Here is a 21,760-nt window from a genome sequence, read left to right as displayed (position 1 = left end):
ACTGTTCTCTCTCTTCTCCTCCTCGTCAGTGCTCCTTACTAACCGCAGGTAAGCCGCCTTCTTTGCTTCCACTTTACCTTGGATAACTGTATTCCACCACCAATCTCCTTTGTGGCCACCATTGTGGCCCGTAGATATCTCTAACACCTCTCTCGCCACCTTTCTTATACAGTCCGCCGTCGTCGACCACATTGTGTTTGCGTCCCCACTACTTCTACAAGCTCCCATTGCCGATAACCTTCCTTCCAACTCCTTCTCCAAGCTCAGCAAAAGAATTTATAGAATTTTCAGGTAGAAGAGAATACCATGTTAGTGCTCCTTTGATGAGTGTTTCACCAAATTTCTTGACTAGAACCGATTCAATCTCCTGCTTAGTCAAATCGTTGCCCTTTACACCCGTTGTGAAGGCAGACACGTGGTCTCGTGGGTCTGTTGTTCCATTGTACTTTGGAATATCAGGCATTTTGAACTTTTTTGGGATTGGGAGCAGAGCAGCACTTGGCTTGGAATATCTGCTCTATGCGTTCACTTTGCTCCTTGAGCTGTTTCTGCAAGGTTAATACTAAAGTTTGCAAATCAGAACTAATTGCATTACCTGGTTCTCCCTCCTGTGAGTTATTGGGGGTTCCACCACTACCTGAGTTAACGAGCCCGGAACGAGGGTTTTCTATAGTGTTATTATTTAGAGTAGGTGCGGGTGTTGCAACAGGTAACCGGTTAACAAGTGCCGCAACAACTATGTTGACCTGAGCAGTAATTAATTTCTGCTACACCTTTAATATGTTCTCAATTACTCTTTATATGTTCATGACCTAGAAAAAATAATTTTAATAAAATATTTTTGTTTTTTAAAAGCTGAGAAAAATATATTCAACAAAATATTTCCATTTTTGAAAAATATTTTTTTTCCAATTTTTTAAAGCATTTCGCTTTATTTTCGTTTTTCAGTTTTTTTTAAAGAAAAAATATTTTCATTTTTTAAAAAAAAACTTAAAAAATTGAATTTTTCTGCAAAGCTTCATCAGCGGCTTCCATGTTTTGAAATTGAGCATACTCGTTTGTTTGAGATTCATCAGGAGAGCCCTCGCGAGATTGTCGTGGAGAGTCTTGCGGAGCAAGAACTTGAATGTTTATATTTTGTGGATCCTCCTGACTTTGTTGGTTCTCTTGGTTTCCTTGAGTATTGACATCGTTAGTCGACATAGTTGATGCAACAAGGAAGGTTAGGTGAAAAGAAAATAGATTATCAGATTCCCGGTAATGGAACCAATTTGTTTAACCAAAAAATAGAATTTTAGTCAAAGCTAGAATTTAAAAGAACACGAGTTACTGATAATCGAAAGAATGTAGAAATTGGCTTTTAACAATAACAAAATGAGCAGAAGAAAGCAAAGTAAATCAGTATATTCCAATAGTCTTCTCTGTGTCGTACAATTGTTGATTCTTTCCCCTTTTATAGCTTTTTTGAGACTAGGAGCTTTGCCTTAAGCTATAATGAGGCAATAATGAGTAATGAATGTCATTTAATAATATGTTACACAATCAGATATTAAACAAATATTCTCTAATATTTTTAGTATTTAATACACATTAAATACTGTATCTGGTCTCTCATAGACTACCGGGTTCATTCCTTTAATTCCCTTTGATCTTTGTGCTTTAGATGTCTTGAATAGGTGCAGGCTCTGCATCTTCTGAGTAATTGTCTGTGCCTCTTCCACAACCTTTGCTCTTATCTGTTATTGCTCGTGTCTCTTAGCTAACTTTGTTCCTTTGACTATTTGACTGATCCACATGTCACAACACGTCATCTCTAATATGTAAACTCGATTTTTCCCAATACACAAACATCAAGTGAACAAGTTTGCTATCTTATTCATTGCTCTCTTGGCGATAACTGTTGGTTCGTAATTTTACTTTACTTTTCTTATTTGTAATTTTATGAAGTCGTGCATTGTAATACTACATTAAACATAAGTATAGTCAATATGCATATCATGATGTGCATGAGCTTTTTGTGTCCACGTAGACGTACGTGTCTGTATATATACTTTTACGAATATGTCTATGTGCACATATGGACAGTGGCGGAGCCACCTTATCCCAAGGATGTCAACTGACACCAGGGGCGGATGCACATGAAAGGATGCGGTGTCATCCAACATTCGCCAGAAAAAAATATTAAAGGTTTATACTAATATTCTGCAAAAATAAAGCAATATATATTAATGGCACTGATTCCTTATAAAAAGTATTTCTTGGTCTATTGGTCAAGCTCAAATTTAGGCTTGTAAAGGTCGTAGGTTTGAGGCTGGATGTAGATAATTTATTTTTCGCTCATCTTTGAGCGAGCATTTTTGTTAAAAGTTTGAGGCTAAGGAGAATTACATTAATATTCAACTAAAAACCATTCGGCCAAGATTTTCAATTTGTTGGGAAATGATATAGTAGATAATACTTATTTATTTATTATTATTTACGTAAAAACGACACCGCTCACTTTTGTGTCCAGAAAATTACACTGTTTTAGTATATGTTGACTCCTCTTGATTTCTTCTATCCGCCACTGCATAAAGACATTTATATTTACGTCGTTTACATTATGATTTTTGGATTCTTACGTTGATCTTAATCACAATATATGCAGTTGATACGTTCGGACCATCAAATTTACAAGTGATGGCTGTTCGAGACTAGACGCCACTCGCCAGAAGCAGCAATGATGACAAAGAAGCTATTTTCTTTGGCAAGTTGTGGCGATTTTTGTACCACTAACAAGGACTGCGGTGGCTTTACTCTCTGTCAATGGTGTTGGGAGAAGACGGATTTCCGTGGTCATAAATACAAGTCATGTAGCGTGTTGCCATGAAAAATATCGCGGAGTTGTAAACATCCTAGCTAAAAATGCTTTGATATATGCTCCAAAGATGTGTGTTTTTCTAATTTAAGTATTGTGTTTGTATTTCTTTTCACCTTTAACAATAAGCTGTGGTACGTGAAGAATATATATATATATATATATATATATATATATATATATATATATATATCTGCTAGCAGATGTATATATTGTCTTTGTATGTCTTTTCCCTTCAACAATGTGGTTGTTACTCATTGTATTGTATGGTACTGTTACTTAAAATATAATGTTTGTTTTGATTGTTACTTAAATTTTATTGTATCGTATTATTAAATCCATCATTACGTAATGACGAAAAGTGTCACTTTGTGGAACAGCCGATTTAGTGCGGTCGCGTCGTTCCCTTATTTTTTCCTCTCATTTTGCCCTTATGTAACGACCCGACCGGTCCTTTTGAGAATTAGCATCCCGTTCGGTGGCTTCAGGTCTCGAGCAGCTTTTTATCATGTAATATGACTTGCGTGTGTGGTCAACTTCGGTTTTCGGATGATCCGGGATTGATTTGGAAGGATGATTCTTGCTTTAGGAGCTTAAGCGGTAAGAGTTGACCGAAGTTTGACTTTTATGTAGACGACTCCAGAATGGTGTTTTCATAATTTCAATAGCTCTATATGGTAATTTTGGACTTAGGCGTGTGTCCGAATTTGGATTTGGAGGTCCATAGGTTCACTTGATACGTTTTGGTGAAAACTGAAAAGTTGAAGATTTGGAAGGTTGAGAGGTTTGACCGGGAGTTGACTTTGTCGATATCGGGTTCGGGTTTTAATAATTTCGGGAGTTGGTATAGCTCTGTTGTGTCATTTGAAACTTGCAAGTAAAATTTGACGTCATTCCAGGCTGATTTGATATGAATCGGCACGAGTTGTAGAAGTTGAAAGTTCATTAAGTTCGATTTGAGGTGCGATTCGTAGATTTGATGTTATTTGATGTGATTTGAGGCCTCGAGTAGGTCGCGTTATGTTATGAAACTGGTTGGTATGATTGGATGGGGTCCCGGGGCCTCGGGTGTGTTCTGGATGGGCTCCGAGCGATTTCTTTCTATTTTAATTTGGACTGCTGATTTCTGTCATATGTTGTTCTTCATCGCGTTCGCGCTTGTTCTTACGTGTCGCGTAGTGTTATGGTGGTATGTGGTACTTTGTTCTTCATGGTTGCAAAGAGACGACCGTGTTCGCGATGGTTGAGGGAATTATGCTGTTGTGTTCGTGTTCTGAGTTACGCGATCGCGTATAAGGGAAGCTGGAAAGGGCCTCAGGCCTTTGTTGTCCGAGATCGCATGTGTGCAATCACGTTCGCGTAGTGAGCTGGAGATTGTGTGTCGCATTCGCCACTTCTTTTACGCATTCGCGATAAAGGTTTGGTCAATTGCTATCATTTTGTCTCCGCGATCGCGACGAGTAAATCACTTGGCAGAATGTAAGTACTCTATTTCGAGGGATTTTGATATTTTATCACTTTTTGAGTAAGAGAGCTCGGATTTGGGTAATATTTTTTTTTGGGGGGGGGGATTTTCACGTGTTGGATTGATGTAAGTGTTCTTTATCCGGATTTAGTTATATTTCGTGATTCCATCTTTATTTTTAACATTAAATTAGTGATTTGAATGGGAGAAAATGAAAATTTTTATATAAACATGCAAAAATGTAAAATGAGGATTTGAAGGCCGATTTGATGTCGGAATTTGACAATTTTGGTATGGTTGGACTCGTATCGGAATGGTATTCGAATTTTGTGAATTTTATAGGGTTCTGAGGTGTGAGCCAAGGGTTGACTTTTTAGTTTTCTTTAATGATCGAAACTTTATTATCCAGAATTGTTTTCTATTGTTTTTATGTATGATATTGAGTTGTTTTGGCTAGATTTGATCCGTCCGGAGGATGTCTTACGCGAGAGGGTCATTTTAGCCTATTGATTTGGCTTCTTTGAGGTAAGTAACTTGTCTAACTTTGTGTGGAAAAAAATATCCCTTAGGATTCGGGTTGATTGTGTTATTTGTGTATTGTAAAAGTCGTGTACGCAAGGTGACGAGTGGGTACACGGGTTATATGTGGTATTTGACCGGTGTAGGTTATCTAGATTCTTTCCATGCTTTTAATTGAACTGTCATGACATGTTATATCTCTCATTGTTGATCTACTCTTACATGCTCTATTTGACGTTGTTAGCACTTGTTCTACCTCTTACTTGTTATTTTTCCATCATATGCTTTAGTTGAAGTTATTGCCTTCCTTACTGTGTTGTTACCTCTTAATTGTTGAGTCCCTTCCATGACTCCGTACTTATTTGCTACTTGCCTCAACTGTCTTACTTGCACATCTTAGTTGTCATGTGCGTTTGCTTGTCCTTTTATTTTTCTTGTAATATTTGTTACATGCCTTTGATTATTACGTGGTTCTTTTATTGTCGTGCACTCATACCCTTTGGTTGTAGAGATTCTTATAAATTGAGTTATTGGATTGTTACTGTTATTGTTATTGTTAATTGAAATTTGTTTGTGGAACGGGTTGCACGCCGCAACGGGTGAAATAAGGGAGGATTATGATATTGATTAATGATGATAAGGAGGGATCGGGTTGCACGTTACAACGGTGGAATAAGGGAGGATTATGATATTGATAAATGATGATATAGTGGGATCGGGTTACACACTGTAACGGGTGAAATAAGGGAGGATTGTGATATTGATAAATGATGATACGACGGGATCGGGCTGCTCACCGCAACGATTTATATATGTGATACTTGATATTTCTTATTGATACTATGGTGGAATAAGAGGGATTATGATATTGACAAATGATGATAGGTAGGATCGGATTGTGCGCCGTAACGAATTGTATATGTTGTACTTGCTATTATTATCGTGTCTTGTGTGAGTCATGCATCCTACGTGAACTGTTGCATCACTTCAATGTATCAATTTGTGCTTCTGTGATTATTTGGTGAATTGATTTTCCAGATGAATTTACTGCGCAGAGTCATTATCTCATACCCTGTTGAGTTTGTTAGTAATATAACGATTTTAAGTAAAAGAATTTTTAATATGCTTACCTTACGTGACTCTTAAGCTGGAATTCATCGTTTCATTCGGAACCTTACTATTCTTAATAGTTGTCATATTTTACTTTAACTGTTTTTTTTTTAATTAAACTCCTTACCCCATATGACATTTTTACTTTAATTAAAAATCATTATTATATTTTATTTTAAAAAAATTCTATATTTAATTCGGTAACTTATCTAATGCTTCGTTTTATTTGAAAATGCTATTTTCTTTACCCAATTGATTTCTAAAATAACCTCTTTTTCTCGTTTGATTCCCTACTTTATTCAAGATTGTTATTATGCTTTATCGTATATAAATAAATCTCTCGGACATTTTATGTAGCAATTTATACGGGTACGATATACGTGGTGGCACGTGGGTTTTGCCGTGCAAAAATTATTTGAAAAAATATGGGCATAAGATGTCATAAGTGTAAGATTTGAAAGTTGTGACTTATGATTTGAGATTTACGAGGAGTGGTACCTCGGGTAATTCTTGTCGTTAATTGTGCTTCAGGAACTATTTGATCGATTGAGTTGTTATCTGTTTCTTTATTACTCGTTTATTTCTTGTTGCTATCCTTGCTTCTATTATTTTCACTGTTGATTGTAAATTTGTGATCCTTTTGTTGTTGGTCTTACCTTGACGTTCTTTCTATTGTTAGTTTTAAGTTATATCCTGCACAGGTTTCCACGTTAGTAGGTGTCTTGACATGGTCTCATTACTACTCTACCGAGGTTAGGCTTGATACTTACTGGGTATCGTTGTGGTTTACTCATGCTACACTTCTGCACGTTTTTGTGCAAATTCAGGTACTTATGATTGAGTTGGTTTGAGACTTAAGTTTGTGTGGCTGGAGACTTCAAAGTATACCTGCTTGACGTTCGCAGGCTCCGAAGTCACCTTCTTATTTTATTTCTATTGTTTCCTATTACTCCGGGATAATGATGTATTGTTATTTCTAGTGACTCTTAGTAAAGCTTATGACTTGTACTACCGGTTTTGGGATTGTATGATTGACGTTGACTCAATTATGTTGTATCAGCTATTATTTAATGTATTGCAGTTATGTAGTTAAATTTCAGTAATAACTAGCCCACGTTAGGCTTACCTAGTCTTAGAGACTAGGTGCCATTACGACATCTTAAGGTGGGAAACTGGGGTCGTGACACCTTCCATATTATTAAATAATTGTATTTTATCATTTATCCTATATTTTTATATAACAATTATATCTCGTACCTTACTTTTTCTTTATAATATTGCAATTTTATTCTTCTTCTTATTAGTGCACGACATCATGAAACAATAGAAAATAATATAATTTATCCAAAAAATGTATACATCAAAACGATACAGTACAATACAATACAATATCATACGATACACTATGAAAGAATACATAACAACCATCCAAACAAGCTATAAAGTTCACCAGTAGTGTTGTCTTTGTATGTCTTTTTCTTTTAACACTAAGTTTGGTGTGAACTTTGAAGTAAAGGAATATGAATGAAGTGTTAAAATTGGGCAGCTCTGTGTACTAAGCTCCCGCTATGCACGAGGTATGAGAAAAGGCCGAATCACAAAGAGTCTATTGTACGCAGCCTTATCCTGCATTTCTGCAAGAGGATATTTTCACAGCTCGAACTCGTGACCTCCTGGTCATATGGCAGTAACTTTACCAGTTACCCCAAGGCTCCCCTAAGTGTTATAATTGACTGGTGCTAAATCATAACACCCTCAATATTTATAGTATTTAAACAAAGTGCTTGAATTATAAAAACAATATTTTTAAGATACTATAAATATTGAAACAATATTTCATCCTTGCTCACCAACGTCGCCAAATAAGCAGGAAGGAAATGAAATGAAAATGATTAAAAGAAGAAGGAAATAAATTAACGACATTTTTTTACAGCTAACGAGAATTCACCATTTAAAATGTTATTTATGTCGTTAATTACCAGCTTAGCTGAACTTTTGATGTTAAATAATGATCCAAGTAACATGTTCAATCTAAAGATCATTTCTCATTAAAATTGTTCAATCTGTAGCTACATTAGTAATCACGATATAAGTGACAGAGGCGGATTCAAGATTCAAAGTTTATGAGTTCAACTTTAAAGTTTTTAATATTGAACCCATTATATTTTTAACACTAATTAATTTTCTGACAAAATAAACTTGATCCACCTTCTTTACATAGCCTTCAACAGGTTGCATCTTCAAATCCCCACCACAAAGTTTGTCTCAAAGTACGTAGCACACTGGTCAAATTTCTCGGACAAAAATCACAATTATCGTTAAATATGTTGCGGCTAGAACTGAACCCGCCAAGATGAACCTGTCTTGAACCTCGCTGTGATACCACTTGTTAGGACCGTAAATATCAGGTGTCATACAGAAGCTAGCTGAGCAAACCTTGAGCAACGATAAATCATACAACAAAGGAGAAATATACCAAAAGAGACACAAACATTTAACGTGGTTCGGTCAACTGAACTACGTCCACCGTGGAGATGAGCAATCCACTATATAAAAAGAGAGTACAAAATATCGAGAGAACAACCTCACGAAGAGGCAAACACAAGTGACACACTAACACTTGTCCCGTAAAGTTTTTCCCCTAAATACTACTCTCAAGCCCCTATGGCTACATTGTGGATGCTACTGAATGAGAAGGACGGATCTTCAATTTATAGAACTCCAAACCTTTTCCTACAAGAAAAAAGACTAGCCAAATATAGGAGAATTATAATTTCCTTCTACAAAAAGGAAAACCCAATTAGGTAATTATATTGCTCTTTCCTTCAACAAATAGGAAAACCAAATATGGTAAGAAAATTATGGCAAACACCTAATAATTCTCCCCCTTGGCCGGAATTTTCTGATAAAATAAACTTGATTCACCTTCTTCACATAACCTTCAACAGGTTGCATCTACAAATCTCCACCACAAAGTTTGTCTCAACGTGCGTAGCACACCGGTCAAATTTCTCAGACAAAAATCACGATTATCGTCAAATATGTTGCGGCTAGAACTGACCCGCCAAGATGAACTCTTCTTGAACCTCGTTCTGATACCACTTGTTAGGACCGAAAAATCAGGTGTCATACGGAAGTTAGCAAAGCAAACCTTGAGCGACGATAAATCATACAACAAAGGAGAAATATACCAAAAGAGACACAAATATTTAACGTGGTTCGGTCAACTGACCTACGTCCACCGTGGAGATGAGCAATCCACTATATAAAAAGAGAGTACAAAATATCGAGAGAACAACCTCACGAAGAGGCAAACACAAGTGACACACTAACACTTGTCCCGTAAAGTTTTTCCCCTAAATACTACTCTCAAGCCCCTATGTCTACATTATGGATGCTACTGAATGAGAAGGACGGATCTTCAATTTATAGAACTACAAACCTTTTCCTACAAGAAAAAAGACTAGCCAAATATAGGAGAATTATAATTTCTTTCTACAAAGAGGAAAACCCAATTAAGGTAATTATATTGCCATTTCCTTCAACAAATAGGAAAACCAAATATGGTAAGAAAATTATGGTAAACACCTAATAATTCTCCCCTTTGGCCGGAATTTTCTGACAAAATAAATTTGATCCACCTTCTTCACATAGCCTTCAACAGCTTGCATCTCCAAATCTCCACCACAAAGTTTGTCTCAACGTGCGTAGCACACCGGTCAAATTTCTTAGACAAAAATCACGATTATCGTCAAATATGTTGTGGCTAGAACTGAACCCGCCAAGATAAACCTGTTTTGAACCTCGCTCTGTTACTACTTGTTAGGACCGTAAAAATCAGGTGTCATACGGAATCTAGTAAAGCAAACCTTGAACGACGATAAATCATACAACAAAGGAGAAATATACCAAAAGAGACACAAACATTTAACGTGGTTCGGTCAACTGACCTACGTCCACCGTCAAGATGAGCAATCCACTATATAAAAAGAGAGTACAAAATATCGAGAGAACAACCTCACGAAGAGGCAAACACAAGTGATACACTAACACTTGTCTCGTAAAGTTTTCCCCCTAAATACTACTCTCAAGCCTCTATGGCTACATTGTGGATGCTACTGAATGAGAAGGACGGATCTTCAATTTATAGAACTCCAAATTTTTTCCTACAAGAAAAAAGACTAGCCAAATATAGGAGAATTATAATTTCCTTCTACAAAAAGGAAAACCCAATTAAGGTAATTATATTGCCCTTTTCTTCTACAAATAGGAAAACCAAGTATGGTAAGAAAATTATGGCAAACACCTAACATTTTGTTTGGACGGTGAGGCGATCCAGTATAATGTTGAAGTCATCCTTCATCCCAACAACTGGCATGGCTGTTAGCTTATTTGTTTGGGCAGTGAAGCTATCTGTTATGGTGTTGAAGTCATCCTTGATTCCAACAACAGTATTTTGCTCAGTTGCATACTTCCTTGATGAGGAAGAAGTTGTTGCTAATTCTACACATTTGCTTTCTATCACCTCTTTCCTGAGAGAATCAAATTCTTTTTCCACTTGTTGCAATTCATTATTGAAGATTTTACAAGTCGTTTCTCGATCGTCTGCATTATTTGCTAGAATGATGTTTCTTAGGCTTGAATCAACTCTATCTTCTGCTTCGTGGACAACATCTGTGATCCTCTTTTCTAAAACCTTTAGATTTTCAATATCTTGAATTTCCTGTGTACTATTCTCAAGGAAAATCTGAATAGCACAAAGACTTTGATAAGCAGGTTCAGCATGTTGTTGTATAGAGCTTCCACAAACTAAACGTTGGTTAGGTAGAAAGAGTTGCTGGAGTGTATGCATAAGCGATGAAAGAGCAGCATAAGCCATTTCTCCGAGTCTGAATGTAAAAATATGAGTAATGATCTCTGCAGCCTGAAGACAACAATATGTAGAAAATACTCCTAAGTTAGATGGGAAAGGACAAAGAGCTACTCACCTACCTAATTGTTGGCTTATTTATTTATTATTCTTATATAAAAGGCGAGCCTTTCGGAGCAACGGTAAAGTTGTCTCTGTGTCGAGCCGTGGAATCAGCAACTAATGTTTCCATTAGGGTAGACTGTCTATATCATATTCCTTGCGGTGCGGCCCTTCCCCAGACCCTGCATGAACGTCGGGGCCTTGTGCAACGGTAAAGTTACCTCCGTATGATGTATAGGTCACAGGTTAGAGTTGTGGAACCAGCCACTAATGCTTCCATTAGGGTCGGTTGTCTACATTACTTCCTTGGGGTGCGACCCTTCCCTGGACCCTTCGTAAATACGGAATGTCTTGTGCACCAGGTGTGAGCACGTGATTTTTGCTTCACGAAAACTACTCCCAAAAAAATCGAAAAATAAAACAAATTGCCTTTGGGTACAATTTTGAGAACTTTGCGTGATATTTTGGATAATTATTTTTGTCTGTGAATGTTTAGTTTGTTTTAATTAATTAAAAATACAAAAATATATGTTGCATGCACATTTAAGATTTAATTGTGCACTTAGGAATTAATTGAACCATGTTTTGTTTTTAAGAGAAAGAAAATCACAAAATAATGTATTTTTTGCATTTTTAGCATTTCATGTCCAAAGTTATGTGATTTTATTTGATTGTGTGTGTTAATTGTTATTAAAAGTTAGTTAGTACTTTTATAAATTAATCTAGTCCTATAAGTTAATTTAGGATTTTTGGAATTTTTAGTTTTATTAGTTTAAGAAAAGAAAAGCAAAATAAAAGAGTGTTAAGTCATATTTGGGCTAAATCAATTTAAAGTCCATCATCCCAAACAATTTTTCTTCCCCTTTGAAATTGAAACCCGGATACCCAACCCATACCACATCCCCGACCCGGTCTGCCCCATAGCCCAAACAACCACCCCCTCTTTCTTCACTTCATTTTTCATTTCCAAACCCCTAACAAAAAACCCTAAACCACCCTCCCCCTCTCCTTCTTCATCTTCTCCAAATGACAACCTACAGCCCAACGACCCTCCAGTCGCGAGCTCCAGCCAGTCCGCCCGTCGCTGCACTACTGGTCAGCCTTCTCCATCGACGTCCAATGACCACCGGCGACTCCATCACTCGTCGACAGCCCACCTCACGCCCACCACAACCACTTCCCTTCACGCCAGCCTTACTACCAATGACCACTGGCCAGCCTTCTCCATCAGCTCATTTGACCACCTGAAACAGGCCGCATCACCTTCTCCATAGCCACCCTCCAATCCAAAACGAGACCAGCCACCCTCCAGTCCAAAATGAGACCAGCCATCCGAGGTCGTGCTCAGTCGTACGTCGAGGCAGTGCGTCGAGGTTCTATCCATGTTTGTTAATCAAGCGTCGAAACAGTGTTGTGAACAAAGCTATGTTTCATCGGAAGTTCAGCATTGTTCGACGTCGAATCGTTAGCATAAAGGTCAGTCGTAGCTCGTTCACGGATTTTTTTGTTTTTTTCTTTGGAGTTTCGTTTTCACTGTGCGTAACGGAGCAAGAAAGTGCAGTATTAAAGGTCATATCTCTTACCTCGAATCTATGCTATTCACGGATCTATTTGTGGTTTCGTTTTAATGTGGGTTCATTTTGATAAAGTTTTCGCATGAAGTATCCTACTGCATATTTGTTGAAATTATATGTGTATGCGTTTTGACAACTTTCCTACTGTTTTGAGTTCAATTGATGATTATGTTTAGTGATTTGGATATACTTGATTGTTCTGTTAAGTTTGTTCTTATATGAATCTAGCCTTGTTGAATTGTCCTAATGTTGTTGATTGGGAGTTAGTTTCATGTGTTTAATTAGTCAATTGTTAGGATTTCTCAATTAAGATTGGATATAGCTGATGGGGTAGAATGGTAATTTCAATAGTTTCAGGGGTATTTTGGGATTTAAAGTTTTAAAAATAATTAATTTGAATGCTCTGTCCACTAAGCACTAATAATATTAAAATAAGGCATTATTTAATACATAGTGGGGGACAAGACATTTGCTAGTGGGGAACAAGGCATGCAAGTGTGGGGAACAAAATATAATGGTATGAAAAGCTTAAAAATAATTGATTAAAATATGTTGCCCATACCTGTTTTTGGGTTATAAATAGGGGCTGGTTTTTGGAAGGAAAAGTGGAGTTCTCTTTCAGTCTTTTTTTCAGAGAGTTTAGGTTAGATTTTTAACATTTAAAAGTTCAGTAATTTGAGAGTAAAAAACAGACTGGTTTTTAATCCTAAAAGGTTCAGTGTTCGGAGAGCTAAGAAACTAAAAAGTGAGTCTTTTCTTTTACTGCTAAATATCAGAACTAGTACTGTTGTTGTTTCATTGGTGTTGTTGTTTGGTATTTCTGGGGTTTCAATTGGTTCTTCCTGAGTTTGTTATTGGTTATTGGCTACTGTTTTCATTGGGTGTTGCTGGAACTCTGCTGGTTCCTTCCTTTTTAATCTGTCACTGGGTTGTTCTGTCACTGCGTTGCGGTGTTATTACTGTTGTTGACTGCTCCTTCATCTTCTTGCATTTCTGTTATCCAGGTACATGTTCTACAGCTCTCAAATTTAAAGGAAAGGAAGTAAAGAGTTGTTGGAATGGATTTCTAAAAATAACTGTTTCTTTGTGTTTAATTTGATGTATAAGCAGTAGTTCACCTGATATTTCATAGTATGTATTGGAATGACTTTGAAATGCATAAACTGGACTGATTGAATCTATTTCTACAAACATGGAATATCAATTGTAATTAATCTTAGTTGGTGATTACTAGTTATGAAATATACTGTATTTAATTCTTTTGTTCAGTAATCGTGAAACAGTTTCAAATAGTTTATGTCACAAAACAGGTTCAAATAGTTTATGGAAATCAGCATGTTGGTTTAATAGGTCTAATTCTGAAATTGCGAGTTCACTTGAGTAAATAAAATTATTTTAAATAGCAACGTAAATAATGTTAGTAACTAATGTTAGTTCTCAAATGTTAGTGATTAATGTTAGCTTGATGACAGTTTTTTTAAGCATTGATGCATTTTTCAACAAATCGTAAAAAGAGCTCAAAAAATGGCTTTGTATTCCACATAGTTAATTCCAATAGTCCAATTCATATAATAAAGCTAGGTTGAACTGAATCGAAATGGTAACTGGTTTGTTAATATTTACAACGGCAGGCGGCGGATCTTAAGTTAGGTAGAAGGTTCAAACTAGAGGGTGTTTCCTTTTGTTTGGACACGGACTTGAACTTGAAGCCCGAACTTTTAATACTAATTGATTAGGATTTTCTTTATTCTTAGAGACAAATAAATAGAAAATTAGTCGCTTTAGGATATCCTTGAATAAAAATGAGATGAGCCTCGCCGAATAAAAAATATAAAATTGTGGGGCCCTCAATAAATATTTGTTTCAAAATACTTAGATTTAGGGACGGGCCGTTCAGCGAATTTCACGGCCTTCCCCAAAAGATAATAACGCACAAGTCACTTCCGATGCGCGTTAAAAATTTACTCTCTTAAACTCGGGTGCACATTTATGTGACCCAAATCCAAATCTCAATGAAGTCAGAATGTATCGCTAATCACGGGTACATTGATTGTGACGTGGTTCGAGATGCATTTCCACGACGTTGCAAATTCCTTTAAAAAAAAATAATGAATGAGAAGAGCCTCGACAAACAAAAATACACAAGTTGCGGGGCCCTCTATACGTGTTGGTAAAATTACTTAGACTTCGGGATGGGCCGTTTAGCAAAATTTCACGGCCCTACCCAAAAATAATGATACTCTAGTCGCTTTAGGCGCGCCTTTAATAATTTACTTTCTTAAACTCGGGTGCACATTTATATGACCCAAATCTAAATCTCAACAGAGTTGAAATGTGTCAATAACCACGGGTGCATTGATGTGACGTGGTTCGAGGTGTATTTTCACAATGTTGCAATTCTCGTTAAAAATAATAATAATAATAATAATAATAATAAAAGCGGTAAACAGTTAAAATTTGCACATAGGTTCAACATGTATTAAAACCAGATAAATAAGCCAAATATGACAGTTGAGTGACCGTGCTAGAACCACGAAACTCAGGAATGCCTAACACCTTCTCCCGGGTTAACAGAATTCCTTACTCGAATTTCTGGTTCGCGGACTGTAATACAGAGTCAATCTTTTCCTCGATTCGGGATTCAACCGGTGACTTAGGACACCATAAATCTCCCAAGTGGCGACTCTGAATCTTTAAATAAAATCCCGTTTCGATTGTCCTTTAATTGGAAAAACTCCCTTTTACGCTCCTTTGCGGGGTGTAGGTGAAAAAGGAGGTGTGACACCAGGCTGACCATCTTATTATTCTTATATAATTTAATAGTTTAAGGTCCTTGATTTGCTTTAATTTTGTTTGGGATTTTTACCTTCCTATACCATATATGAAACCTTATTACCCCCAATGTTTAAGGATTGTGTTAATTACATTTCAGCATACCAAATTACCATTTATATACCACAATTCAAATTAAGGGTATAATTAATGCTTCATTTATATTAGGCGTTAATTTAGGAGCGTATATTCTCCCATTTTCGTTTACCCGCCTCTCTCTCCTCCCACCCTCACACCCCCCACGTCCACGTTTTACCTTTAGTTAATTCCCCCATTTTCGTATACTCACCTCTCACCCACGTTTACCATCAGTTACCCACGATTCTACAATTTTCTTTTCCAGTTAATTTCACAAAATCCTATTTTGAAGTTGCATCTGTTTTTTCAAGTCACAAATCATGAAAAAAATCAGCACTCCAAAAAAAAAGCTTCAAAAGCTATATTAGCTGATATCCCATTCTTTGATTTGGGTGTTTTAACACCAAAATCACCACCCAAAAACGCAAAATCGACACATGCAAGTGAACCTACTACTAGTATTTCATCTCCTAGACAAATCCGTGCGGAGATGAGAACCAAGCATTTGCACGATGTTGATGCTGGTGGAGGTGATAAATCAGTCGAGAAACAACTCAAACGAAAGGGCAAAGAGTTGTGTGTAGATGATGATTTTGTTGAACATTTTCCTAAAATTCCATCTGTGAAAAAACCCAAGGTCTCTCCTTCTTCATCAAAACCGGGAAAAAAAAGAAACCCTCCAAAAAAGTATCAAAATTGGTTCACAAAAAGATTTTGGTAAAGATAAACACTAATTATTTTTCTTTACAGTTTTTAGTGTGATTTTGGTTGTAAAAATTTGTTGTTCAAGTATTTTTTGGTAAAATGTGGAATTGTCCAAATTTTGTAGATTGTTTGTCTCAATTTTGTAGGTTAATTATAATTGTGATTTTTAGACAGTGCATAATTGTAGTCATTTTGTAGTTGTTTTGTAGTCTGCTGGATAAATTGTACATAAGGTATATTTTTCACTTTTGTATGTTGTTACATTTACCTTCATACTAACTACAATTAATCTACATTTTGTGAGTTACTTGAACTAACTGTTATATTTTTGTAGTTATAGAGCTGTGATTACCCTTTTCTTCCTTATTATTTTGAGATGATGTTTACATGTGTAGATGTCCTGTATTGTTTTGTAGTTATATGTGTGGGTAGGGTGTTCTTCTTTTAGTTATATTTTGTAGTTATCATGTAGTTATATGTAGATTACTGCTTCTTTTTTATGCTAACTACTAATGTTCAATAATTTTTTATTTTCTGCAGAATGGCCATTACTTTGCACCACAAAATGTTGATTATGGTGTGCTTAGATTCCACAGTTTGTGTGATCCGAGTATACCTAGCCAGATAAAAACTTTACTCTCTCCAAATGCTTTAAAGCTTTTCCAAAAAACTTGTTTTGGTTACTTATTGAGTACTGAGGTCGATGAAGAACAATTTTGAATTCTACAATTTGTATTGCGTTGTAGAATTTGTAAAAGCAATTTGAGTACTGGAGCTTCTGAAGCTTGCGTTGTTTTAGAATTGTAGTGAATGAGAGAATTACGCAGCAATGAGATCTCTTTCCGTTTCAAAATTCGAATTTAATGTGAAAAGAATCAAACGCAGATTTCGTGCCTTCTTTTTAGCGCGTTTTAAATGGCAGAATCTGCCTAATTATGGATTGGTATATAAATTGTAGTAAAAGTGTGAACTGGGCGGGTAATTAACAAATTATGAATATTTTTGATAATAAGGTTTCATATATAAATATGAAGGTAATAATCTCATTTTGTTTCCTCTAGATAATCCACGTGAACTGATTCTAATTTGCCGCCCCATTTCATAATTAGCAAGGGGACAAGAGCCTATTGCAACTATAAAAGTCTTATTAGGCTCTATCTATGACCTTTTCTTTATTTAATTTGTGGAGAGGATAAGGTGTAGCCTACCCATAAAGACAAGATTCCTTATTGGCAATTACAAACAACCAAATAAAATAGTTCCACTCACTCAGTGATCAAATATTCAAACATAGTACTCCCTCCGTTCATTTTTTCTTTTCCAGTATTCTAAAAATAAATTTTTACTTGTACGTGTCATTTTTGGCATATCAAAAGAACACAATTTCTTTTTTCTTGTTATACTCATAGTATTAATTACTTATTTCAAATTATTTTCTCAAATCCATTAAACATATGCATCAATCAATATAGGTATCATGATAAATTATGCACTTCATTTATTATTTCTTAAGGGAATTGTAAGAAGGTACATACTGGACAAGGAAAAGTAAACAGAGGAAGTAGTGGTAAACTAACAAGAGCTGTATCGTCTAACTTCATTCAATTTTTAAAGATCTAGCTACTATAAGCTTGAAGTCATCTCACTATCAAAGAATGAAAATAGCTGTTGGGATCAAAGATTTAAAATGCTACTACATCAACTTTACTCAGTGTTAACACCAAAATATTTTCCAAGTTTCACAATGCTAGAAGCTGTAGAAGCTCTGAGACTGCAGTAAATCATACTCAGAATTTCCTCACATGCCAGTTAAAAGCTTATTTGTAGCAAATCTTAGAAGTGGTGGGGAAAAAGGGAAAATAGCATCCAAAAGTGATTAAAAGTACAATGTATCATAAGATTCTAACAACAACAGCAGCGGCGTCTTGGGAGTGTGGTGTGTACGGAGACTTACCCTTACTCCGGAGGAGTAGAGAGGCTGTTTCCGATAGACCCTCGCCACAGTCATAAGATTCTAACTGTAGATAAAAGTTCTCAAAGTTTACAAGCCTTTTTATAAGAAAAGAAGGTAAAGAGAGAAAATGAAAGAACACAGAAAAACCAGATGAGCATATTAAAAAAATTTACTAATAATCAAAGATGAAATTTTAACATACTTAATAATCAAAGCTAGATAATTCGAACTTGAAGCTCATAATTTCCCAAGCTTTGTTGCTCTTCTTGAATTTTCTTTGCACTAGTGACTGCTGCAGCGCTGCAACGTTCTATTTGGATCAATTTTAGTATCATTATATCTCCAATACTCTGAGGAATCTCCTCCAACTTCCGGAATCCATACAGGAGTAGTTGCTCGAGCATCGGAAAACTATCATTAGTTGCTTCCCACCTTTCCAGACCTCCATACTGAAGTCGTAGATATTTTAGTTTTTGAAACACAACATCTTCATTTAGTTTCCAATTTGTTCCCTCGAATGCAGAATATGCTTTGAGCACCTCAAGATTGGGTAAATTAGCCAGCACAACCATATCTTCCCATTGTAAAGTAGTATATGATAATTTCAACTGCTTGAGATTAGGAGGGAAAATATCCCGAGAGAGAATCATCAGGTCACTGCCTAAATCTGCTTCTATAGTTAATGTCTCCAGCTCCTGTAGAAGACTGATAGGATCAAGAATAGCAGGATACTCAGGATGTCTAGATTCATCTAAAATCGTTAGCTTATTTAGATAGGGAGTTCTTCTTAGGATTTCCGCCAAATAAGGAGAGGAAGGGAGAACAAGTGTTTGCAAGTTATTGAGAAACAAAGGTTGTTCTTCAATACTGTTATGACTTTCTGCCGCAAGAGGATTAGGCATATGTATTGACCATCTAATATCTAGATGTCTTATCTCTGACATTGTCCAAATCTCTTGTGGGAGATGCAAGTCTTTGCTTGCAAAATTACGAAGAATTATGGTTTGTAGATTCCATAATTTGGCAAGTGAAGGAGCTTCGTCAATATTTGCAGCAACATATCTCAAATGTATAAGTTTAGGTATTACACTTGAGAAATCGCAACGGACATTATATACGTCCAACACCTTAAGTAGCTTGAACTGTGAAACAATGGAACAAAAAAGTTCTGCAAAATCTAAATCAGAATATTTCGTAAAAATAAAGGTCCGGGTCATACTTGTAATGACACTGCTATGCCTTGTAGGGTAAACATGCTTCTCTTTAATATCAAATGGAACAATTACTCGTCGTTGATCATTTATGGCTTCTGAGAACATGGGGACATTTGCATTCATGGCGTGCACAACATTTTCATTGTGAGCTTCTATTATGCACAGCTGACGAAGAAGATCGTGTATTTTGCAAGTTCTCATCCTACCATTAGCCCTTCGTTTACCGGCCAAAATGAGACTTCTGTCAATCAAGTCTTGTAAATACTCCTCTGCCACCACCTCTAACCTCTTATAGCTTCTTGCTTTTATAAACTGCTCAGAAATCCATAGCCTAATCAACTTGGAAACATTAATCTCCATATCTTCAGGAAAACCTCCAACATAGAGAAAACAAGCCTTCAAATATTGGGGCAGGTAACTGTAGCTCAATGAAAGAATTGCTTGACACTGTTCAGAAACCGTACCAAAGAATGAGTTCAAATTTTCCTCAATTTTCTTCCAATTATCATGTGTCAGGTCCATCTTGCCAAGAAGTCCAGCAATGACAACGATCGATAGAGGTAATCCTCGACATTGTTGTATGATATGCTTCCCTATTTTTTGTAGTTGTGGAGGACAAAGATCTTTCTTGAATAGCATTTCAGTAAACAGATTCCAGCTATTGTCTAAACTTAGAAAAGACATACTATGAGGGGGGAAATCAGGGCTTGCATAATCAGCAACATAGTTAAGGCGAGTTGTTAATAGGATTCTGCTTTTGTTGTTATCATTTGGAAATAGTCTTTGCATTTGGTCCCATACCTCAGTACTCCAAAGATCATCTATGATAATTAGAAATCTCCTACCCTTTAGACCTTTATACACAATCTCTGCTAGTTGATTTATACTCATTGTTTCATAGCTTTCGTCAGTTCTATCCCGACTTATTGAAATAATAACATCTAGTAGCACTTGTCTCTCATTGTAGTTCTCTGAGACTGTCACCCATGAATGTATATCAAATCGATATCGAATAGATGAATCATCATAAGCTTTTCTAGCAAGAGTTGTCTTACCTATACCGCCCATACCAACAACTGGTATGACAGTTAGCTCATGTGTTTGTGCAGTGAGACGATCTAGTATGGCGTTGAAGTCATCCTCCATTCCAACAACAGTATTTTGCTCACTTGCATACCTTCTTGATGAGGAAGAAGTTGTTGCTAATTCTGCAGATTTGCTTCCGCGCTTGTTAAACTCGATCTGCATTACCTCTTTCTTGAGAGAATCAACTTCTTTTTCGACTTCTTGCAATTCTTCATTGAAGGCTTTACAAGCTCTTTCTCGGTCATCTCCGCAATCTGCTACAATGACATTTCTTAGTCTTGAATCAACTCTATATTCTACTTTGTAGACTACATCTCTCAACCTCTTTTCCAAACGCTTTAGAGTTTCAATATCTTTGGCTTCCTCTGTAGCCTCATCAAGGAAAACTTGAAGAGCACAAAGACTTTGATAAGTGGATTCAACATGTTGTTGTGGTATACAGCTTCCACAAACTAAACGTTGGTTAGGCTGCAGGAGTTGCTGCAGTGTATGCATAAGTGAAGAAAGAGCAGAATAAGCCATTCTTCTTCTCTGAGTTTGAGAGCCTAAAATTGGTTGGTTGTTGCAGTTTGCTGGAATGCCTGTAGACAGAGTTGTGCAGATTTAATCTTCCTGCTATCAGTAGCTTAGTTATTAGGCCAGAAGTTCTGTCCAAATTTTCTAAATTGGGGGACAAGGTGTAGACACTCCCTTTTGTCATTTTCTTTAATAAAGTTGATGGATTGGGATTTGGTCTGTGGGCAAATGACCACACAAATACAGTCCAATCCACGTTGGACTAGATCAGAAACAAGAAAATCAAATTATTTCACTTAGGGCTCGTTTGATACGAGGGATAACGAATAATTAATCTCGGGATTAAATTTAAGAAGAGTTTATCCCAAATTTGTTTGGTTGGTAGAAAATTGCGATATAATTAATCCAGAATTAGTTATCCCGGAATTGTAGTATTCTTTTTATCCCATGGAAAGGTGGAATAACTAATCCCGGAATAATTATTCGAAAACGAGCCAGGAAGCAAACGAGCGTATCGGGTCAGATATGGGCGAGTCGAAAACGGGTAATGCAAAAAACAGATAAATTATTCGACCCGACCCATATTTAGTACGAATAAAAAAACGAGTTAACCAGCGGACAATATGGATATCCATATTATCCACGGCTTCTTGAATATGATTACTTTTGAAAAAATTCTTAGTCTCCCAAATTTAAGGAACTCCCAATTTAAGACTTTACAAATATAAAAGTTAAACTCATTAGTTATTCATTGATTATTCATTTTCTAAGTGGATATTGGATAATAATATTTTTATCCATATTTGACCCGTTTTTTAAAAGTTTATTATCCAACCCATTTTTTAATGGATAATATGGGTGGACAACTATTTATTTTT

General features: G+C 36.2%; 2 protein-coding genes across 3 annotated transcripts; both read right to left on the bottom strand.

The window, feature by feature from the left end:
• Positions 1-10,257: 10,257 nt before the first annotated feature.
• On the bottom strand, positions 10,258-10,830 carry LOC138880261 (uncharacterized). Its single transcript, XM_070159940.1, has one exon. It carries the CDS (start codon positions 10,828-10,830, stop codon positions 10,258-10,260), a length of 573 nt encoding a protein of 190 aa, XP_070016041.1.
• A 7,085-nt stretch (positions 10,831-17,915) lies between these two features.
• Positions 17,916-21,020, bottom strand: LOC104226730 (putative late blight resistance protein homolog R1B-12). 2 transcript variants are annotated; one of them, XM_009778781.2, is made up of 2 exons: positions 18,269-21,020; positions 17,916-18,130 (listed from the first exon to the last, which is right to left on the bottom strand). In XM_009778781.2, exon 1 carries the CDS (start codon positions 20,886-20,888, stop codon positions 18,282-18,284), a length of 2,607 nt encoding a protein of 868 aa, XP_009777083.1. In that variant the 5' UTR covers positions 20,889-21,020; the 3' UTR covers positions 17,916-18,130; positions 18,269-18,281. The 2 variants fall into 2 exon arrangements, with proteins under 2 accessions (XP_009777083.1, XP_009777085.1); XM_009778783.2 differs by lacking the exon at positions 17,916-18,130 and having other exon boundaries at positions 18,621-18,761; positions 19,286-21,020.
• Between the last annotated feature and the right edge of the window lie 740 nt (positions 21,021-21,760).

This window comes from Nicotiana sylvestris, chromosome 10 (genome assembly GCF_000393655.2).
Source record: "Nicotiana sylvestris chromosome 10, ASM39365v2, whole genome shotgun sequence".
Lineage (NCBI taxonomy): Eukaryota > Viridiplantae > Streptophyta > Magnoliopsida > Solanales > Solanaceae > Nicotiana > Nicotiana sylvestris.
Note: the sequence above shows the minus strand (reverse complement) of the source record. Positions and strands in the feature narration are given on the sequence as shown.

Bases quoted from the DNA above. Each gene is read 5' to 3' on its own strand.
- LOC138880261 (XM_070159940.1), bottom strand. From the start codon at position 10,830: ATGGCTTATGCTGCTCTTTCATCGCTTATGCATACACTCCAGCAACTC.
- LOC104226730 (XM_009778781.2), bottom strand. From the start codon at position 20,888: ATGGCTTATTCTGCTCTTTCTTCACTTATGCATACACTGCAGCAACTC.